The following is a 7,527-nucleotide window of genomic DNA, read 5'->3' as shown; positions in this document are numbered from 1 at the left end:
AGTGAACTATACACTTTGAAAAGGTTAAGATGATAAACTTTACATTTTATATATATATTATGTATATATTTGTATATATTATAATATATATAATATATTATCATATATTATATCATCAATATATTATATATTAATATTATATTATATATATTACTATGATTTTGAAAATTGAAAAAAGTTATAAGATATTTTAAATCCCGTAAAGGAGAGACTCTGGGATACTTTGAAAACATTGTAAGGAAATTCTATAAATTCTGATAGCAGGTCATCTCGGTATACTATTAGAAAGGCAGATGTAAATTGCTTTTTGTTTCTGTTCCCTAACCAGTCACTCATAGTTTATGTGTGTTATCTTTGCCATAGCTGAGTCCCACCTGTTCTGGTATTTACTTAAGAGCTGACAGAAGTGCTAAAGCCAGTGTCTACTGTGAGTATCCGTGGAAAAACGCCATGGACCTCCCACGGAGCTCTCAGCACAGAGTATAGCACACAGTAGGTGCTGGGTGAATGATGGGTAAATGACCACTGTCAACCTCTGGCCCCAGGCAGGTGATAAGAGGCCCAGTCCTTGGGGACAAGGTGATGCTGTCCGAGATGGGGGCAGGCTGGTCCAGTTGGAAAGGGCACAGGAAGTCTTCAAGGGAGGGACTTCATAAAGCCAGAGACAGGCAGGTGGAGAGGCTGGCAAGGGCTCAACTGGGCGTTAGAAATGTAGGTAAATCAGAAACATACTTGTCTCCTGAGAGATCATCCTGGACAAGCCTCTGTCCTGCTGCAGAAGCTGCCCCTCTGGCCATCAGTCAGGCTCCTCACCAGCCCCTGGGGACTCACCAGCCCCTGGTGACCCTCCAGCACATGGCCCCAGGGCCTGTCCTTTGATGGTCTCCATGGTCAGAGGGGGCTTCAAGGGGTCACAGCATCCTGACACTCCCTGTCCCTCCCAGCACTCAGTGGACCTGGGAGCCACACATATCCAACCTGGTATTATCCCACAGTTTCTATGAAAATTATTCTTGTTATTAGTAAGAATGTTATTAACACACCATATTGAGGTTTGAGGAAAAGTGAATCCAGAGACACCCCACTCCCTCCCCCAAATGCCTCTCCCAACCTCACTCTTCCAGTCATCCTACAACTTTCTTCCAAAAATTTGTCTTTTAACTTTATTCAAAGTATTTTATTTTTTTAGAAAATGTTATGTACAAAGTCAAATCAGTCTTTTCCTTTGTAGCTTCTAAGATGTATGTGTTGCTAGGAAGGTTCTGCCCAGTTCCAAGATTACAACAATATATTCCTATACTTCCTTCTAGTAATTTTATAATTTATATATGATGTATATACATACCTACATACTGTAGATATAGATATGAGCTCTTTGGTGCACACATATAAGATTTAAATGTGTAAAAGCTTTATAATGCATCTGAAATTTATTTTTATTCCTGGTGTAAGATAGAGATCTAGTTTAATTTTAAAACTAAATTGCTTCCTAGAAACCACAATACTGTATTAAATGGTCCATCTTCCATCTGTAGCTTGGAAACAGAGTCAGTGCAGAGCCTCTGGGCTTCATCACTTCATTGGGTTCCCTGCTTTGTCCTGTACGAAACCGTACTCTTCAAGTTACTCCAGCTTTGGAATGTGTGTTGGTATGTGCTATACTGAGTGTGTGCGTGCATGCTCAGTGGCTAAGTTGTGTCTGACTCTGCAACCCCATGGACTGTCCCCTCCTCTGTCCATGGGATTATCCTGGCAAGAATATTGGACTGGGTTGCCATTTCCTCCTCCAGGAGCTATATTGAGTACCATTGTCTTTATTTCTGCTTTTCATACACTTCTCTTTCAAGGCAAACATTTTTTTCTTTTTTTGGCAGCAATAGGTCTTAGTTGCAGCCTGCAGACTTCTCTCTAGTTGATGCACGTGGACTCAGTAGTTATGGGATGCAGGCTGGGTTGCCTCTCAGCATGTGAGATCTTAGTTCTCTGGCCAGGGATCAAACCCACATCCCCTCCGTTGGAAGATAGTCCTAACCACTGGACAACCAGGGAAGTCTGTCAAGGCAAACTTTAGAATCAGCTTTGTCAAGTTGCATTTTTTTAACAGCTAAACTTGCACTGGTTTTATGAATTCGTGGATGAAAACTAAGTGTCTTGGCCACACGTCAGCTCTTCTCCTTCCGGAACATGGGATCCTACTTCAACACCTTTAATGAAGTGCCACTGCTTTCTTCATATGAATTCTCTGCCTTTCTGGTCAGATTTTAGTTCCAGATATTTTAATCAGTTTTAGGCTGATTGTAAATGGGATCTTTACCCTCAGGGACATTCTCTATGGTCACAGCTGCTGTGGAAGAAAATCATGCAACCTCACTCCGCCATGGTCCTCTCCCTCTTGAGTTTTCTAGATGGACAAGCGTATCGTCCACAAACATTCCATAATGCACAGGTGCGCTCACACTCATCTTCCCACCTCCTCCTCACCACAGGGACCAAGCCTCCCTACAGACAGGGCAACTGAGGCACCGAGAGGTGGAGTCATTTCCTAAGGTGACGGAAGGGGCCATGGCGGAGCTGCAACACCAACCCAGACCTTCCTGGCCCAAAGTGCTTGCTCACCCACCCAAGCCCTCTCACATCATTTCAAATTCCAGTCGGTTCAGGTGGACTGATTATGGAAGCCGAAGGGAGGGCAGGATTCCAGGGTCTGTCCCCACTGTGCCCCAGAGAGCAGCCTGCCTGTCCCGCCCACTCCAGGCTGCTGAGTAGGTGCACAGACTGCAGGGAAGGGCACAGCCAGGGGGCTCTCATCCACGGGGAGGGGGTGGGGCTGCTCTTCACCAGGACCCCTCACTGCAGGCAGCTCAGCCTTTTGCTTTATTCAGGTCCTCCTTACTCACCACTCTCCTCCCTTCACCTGCCCCAGAAGTGTCCCTTCCATGCCCCACAGCACCCGTCCTTCAAAATCACTAGACCCTGGGTTGGGCATTGCAGTCCCCAGAGCCTTTGAACAACCCCACTGCACAGACAAGGAGACGGGCCCCTTGTTGTTCAGTCGCCAAGTCATGTCTGACACTTTGCAACCACATCGGCTGCAGCATGCCAGGCTCCTCTGTCCCTCACAATCTCCCGGGGTTTGCTCAAACTCACGTGCATTGAATTGGTGGTGCCATCCAACCATCTCATCCTCTGTTGTCCCCTTATTCTCCTGCCCTCAATCTTTCCCAACATCAGGGTCTTTTCCAATGAGTCAGCTCTTCACATTAGGTGGCCAAATTGGACCTTCAGATTCAGTGTCAGTCCTTCCAATGAATATTCAGGGTTGATTTCCTTTAGGATTGACTGGTTGGATCTCCTTACAGTGCAAGGGGCTCTCAAGAGTCTTCTCCAACATCGCAATTCGAAAGCATCAGTTCTTCAGCACTCAGCCTTCTTTATGGTCCAACTCTCACATCCATACGTGACTACTGGAAAAACCATAGCTTTGACTAGACAGAGCTTTGTCAGCAAAGTGATGTCTCTGCTTTTTAATATGCTAAGTTTGTCATAGCTTTTCTTCCAAGGAGCAAACGTCTTTTACTTTCATGGCTGCGGTCACCATTCACAGTGATTTTGGAGCCCAAGAAAATAAAGTCTGTCACTGTTTCCATTTTTTCCCCATCTATTTGTCATGATAGACCCCTAGAGGGACCCAGAGCAATCCAAGGCCCACAGCATAGGCCTGCTCTAGTCAGAAGGGGCTTGGCTCTGGGGCAGCATCCTGCAGGAGAACAAAGGGGTCTCTCGGCCCACCCCCATTCCAGGCCCACAATGCACAAGGCTTGCCGCCCTCCCACCACCCGGCCCACCCACTAGACAGGAGCAGAGGAGCAGGCGGCCAGCCAGGGTGGGAGTTAACTCTCTGCAGTGACCAAGACAGAACCAGAGGTACAGAGCGCCAAGTCATCCCCCACGGTCCCCGGAGTGGCGCCTCCGGTAAGCCTAGCTCAAGCCCCAGGATTTTCATTAATCCTACTAATCCCTGAATGCCAGGCCAGGTAGGCCTGGGGCTGATGGGCAGGGCCTCCCTTCTGCAAGACTCAGAGCTGCCTCAACCAGTGATGAGGCAAAATCCTAGGCCCTGCCCCTGCCCTGAGCTCCCTCACCCTGCGACCTGGACAAAGTTTCCCTCTTAGCCTCAATTTCCCCATATTGCGCCCAGGAGATACTAGTCCTCACCTCCTCCCAGAGGCCAGAGTGAACTGAGGCCCCCAAATCCTGGCATGGAAGGCCCTTGTCGATTGTGATGATGGCTATGAGCCCTTCACACAAAGTGGAGGAAATAATACAGCCTTTACTTCTCCAAACCAGAGCCAGCTCTGAGGAATCACACAGCTTGGCCAGTGGGAAGCCCTACAGTGGTCACAGTGGTTTCTCAGGCCACTTTCACCCTCCCAGGGCTCTGGGGATGACTCATCTCTACAGAGGAGGGATTGAGACTGCTGGTTACCATGTGTCATGGTCAAGGTCAGGGAGCATAAACTGGAGTGCCCCTATCCACCCCTCTTCCCCATCATGGGGCCTACAGGCTTATGGGAAGCTCTAGGTAGCCTGGAAGGCTGGCCCAGACTCTGGGGTCCTAGAATCCCCTCCATCCTGGGTGTGTGGACACCACCTGGTCCTGCCTCTCACGCTGGTAAAGAGCCTCCTGCTCTGTTCAGTTCTCAGACACTGGCCCTGGGGCAGTTCCCTGGGGCTGGGCTCCAGGAGGGGTCTGTCCCCAACACTCAGCCCCAAGTCCTTTGAGTCCCTCAGCTTTGGCAGTGGTTCTGGAGTCAGAAAGGGGAGGAAAGGGAGGCCTCGTTCACTGCCAGAGCTCAGAACAGCAGACCTCCCGGCGCCCTCTCCCTTCTTAACCTGCCAGTTTGTCTCCCATCAATGCTACCAACCCACCACGTGGCCAAGTGAGGACATCCCCTCCAGAAGGTCCCTCTGTGACAGGAAGGAAGGTCTCAGGTGACCCTTCAAAAGAGCACAGACACATCAGGCAACATCCTAGGATACCTGAGACCTGGGCTTCGCAAGGGAGGGGAGAAATAAAAATCACCCTAATAAGCACCCTTCATGGAGGGCTTGCCCTGCTGGACCTGTAGATGGGAACTCACTGTACCGCCCCCTGTCCTCTTCTCCTGGCAGCCCCTCGAAAGAGGCACAACTTTGGGAAACGAGAGGGATGTGGCCTGCATGTGGTCACGCAGCTCAAGAGTTGCAGGGCAGGAATTCCAGCCTGGCTATCTGGCTCTGCAGTCACTGCTGACGGGGTGTCCAGGAAAGGAAGGGCTGGTGATAGGGGTCCGTAGTGGGCACTAGGTCTCTCCTGTGGCCCCTGTAAGAAGCTGGGGGCACACGGTCTGGCATCCCCACTGCCTCCCTCATCACCTTCCTGGACAGAACTGGGCCAGAGCAGGAAGTAAACGTGGATGCCACCCAAGGAAGGATGTTCTAACAGTCCCCAACTCTGTAAGGACTGAGGCCCTTGTCCCAGGAGGTATGCAAGCCAGGTGGGATAGCGTTGAGAGACTAGGATTGAGAGACCTGGATTTTCTGGATTCTCTCACCAGGCTTTAGAGGTATCTCTTTCCTCCTCCACTCTGAGAGATCTTCAGCCCTAAACTATCTATCCAGTGCCACCCACTGAGAACAGTGTCTTTTATTTTAATCTTTTAAATCACCAGGAGGATCTGCCTAGCTTTCCAGACGGGACTGGGAGAGATTTAGTCCTGGCAGATGGTCACCCAGCCAGTGTAGGGCAAAGGCACCCAGGAGAGGGAAGCTGGGCTTAAGCGTCAGCCTGGCCTGGGCGCGGATCCCACTCTGGCTTCCATGCTGGATGACCCCGGGCAAGTTACTTCCCCTCTCTGAGCCTCTGTTCCCTTCTGTAAAATGGGGAGAAGATGACTACCTTCCTGGGAGTTCAGTAGGACTTGCTGTGTACAGGCCTCAGGACAAAAACCAGCCAAGTCGGGCAAGACACTCTCACCCCCACAGTCTGCTCTGCACATCGGCACCCCCCACCTTCACCTCCTGACCATCCCCCTCACCCTCTGACCAGCTCCGCCATCGCTGCTCAGAACAGCCTCCTCTCGGCTCCGCTTCAATCCCATCATGTCGCACTCTGGCTCCAGCCCCTGCAATGGCTCCCGTCTCACTCAGAGTCACTCCAGATGTGTTTTCCTGGTCTTCAAGGTCCCATCCGCCTGGCTGACCTCCTCTCCTCTCCTCCGCTGCTTCCCCCTCTCCGCTCACTCACACTACCCACCACAGCACCTCCAGGGCTTGTGAAGCCCCTGCCCCTGCTTTGGCCTGTTACTTGCCAGCCAGCCACACCAGGTGTCCTGAGAGGAGGGACTCTCCTCCCCACATCCCCTTGCCTAAGGGAGCACAACCCCAAATCAGAGACACAGCCTGGTGCCTAAGGTGTGAGGGACACACAGCCCAATCCCAAGGCTGGTGGAGCTTCAACATCTGAGAACATTTATTTTTCTTCTCCAGGACTCTGGCGAAGAAGGTTGGCTTCACCAGATGGCAGAGTGGGGAGAGCCAGGGCGAGGTCTGTACCCTCTGGGCCTGGCAGAGGGTAAGCCAGGGACAGACAGGACCTCATGAGCCTGGTGGCCCTGCTGGCGAACTGGAGAGAGGATGGGCCACCTCAGAGCCTAATGTGGGAGGATGGAAGGTGGGCCTTCAGAGGCCTGGAGAGCAGCCTGAGGGAGGGGCCGTGGGGCAGGGAAGACACCAGCCTCTGCAGGACGTGCCCGGATACCTGGGACAGGTCCACGGGGGAGGACAGGGTGCAGGAGTGGATGGGGGCTACAAAAAGGATCGGGAGGGCTGGGACCATGAGGAAGGGGCCAGGCCAGACGCCAGGAGCCCGGAGCCCGAGGCTGACAGTGAGGGTGAGGAAGGCGAGGAGGCCGTGGTGGTGGGCGAGCTGGCCGGGTGCTCAGGCACGGTGTCCCTGTAGGGACCCAGGTCCTTCCGGATGCGCTGGGTCACCAGGAGGGTGAGCCAGCTCTGCTGGTCCAGGACTTTTTGCGTCTTGAAGGCAGGGTTCTGGGTGGACGCCAGCTCACTGAAGTGCAGGCTCTGGTAGATCTGAGGTGAGATCTGCAGGGAACAGAGCAGGGGAGCGTGGAGAACAGCAGGGGCCAAGAGCAGGTTCCCAGGGAGGATGGACTCTGGGGGCTTCCTTTGAGAGAGGAGCCATCCCCAGAGTTGCACGCCTGTTGCTGATGACCTGGGAGGGACAGGGAGGCCTGGAATGCTGCAGTCATTGGGGCCACAAAGAATAGGACGTGACTTAGCGACTGAACAGCAACATTAGTGATGACCACACTTGGCCGAGCAGTGAGCCCACTGGGCACCAGGCCCAGCCCCCAGCCCTTCTCTTGGTGCTGCCAACAGTCCTGTGAGGTCAGTGCTGGACCGTCCCCATCTCACAATGAGGCCTCGAGCTGGACCCTGAGTGGGGCTCGAATGCAAGGAACTCTC

At 52.1% G+C, this 7,527-nt stretch overlaps 1 protein-coding gene across 2 annotated transcripts in view; it reads right to left on the bottom strand.

Annotated features, from left to right (window-relative positions):
- Positions 1-6,449: 6,449 nt before the first annotated feature.
- Positions 6,450-7,527, bottom strand: part of EFCAB8 (EF-hand calcium binding domain 8) — a 52,723-nt gene continuing 51,645 nt past the window's right edge. The window contains exon 27 of one of the 2 annotated variants that reach the window (XM_061437261.1): positions 6,450-7,143. In XM_061437261.1, coding sequence (XP_061293245.1) covers positions 6,847-7,143 — 297 coding nt within the window. In that variant the 3' untranslated portion in view covers positions 6,450-6,846. The remainder of the gene's footprint in view (positions 7,144-7,527) is intronic. The other variant, XM_061437262.1, reaches the window with a different exon arrangement.

The sequence above is a fragment of the Bos javanicus genome, chromosome 13 (genome assembly GCF_032452875.1).
Source record: "Bos javanicus breed banteng chromosome 13, ARS-OSU_banteng_1.0, whole genome shotgun sequence".
In the NCBI taxonomy this organism is placed as follows: domain Eukaryota; kingdom Metazoa; phylum Chordata; class Mammalia; order Artiodactyla; family Bovidae; genus Bos; species Bos javanicus.
The sequence above is the reverse complement of the archived record's forward strand: the minus strand, read 5'-3'. Positions and strand labels throughout refer to the sequence as shown.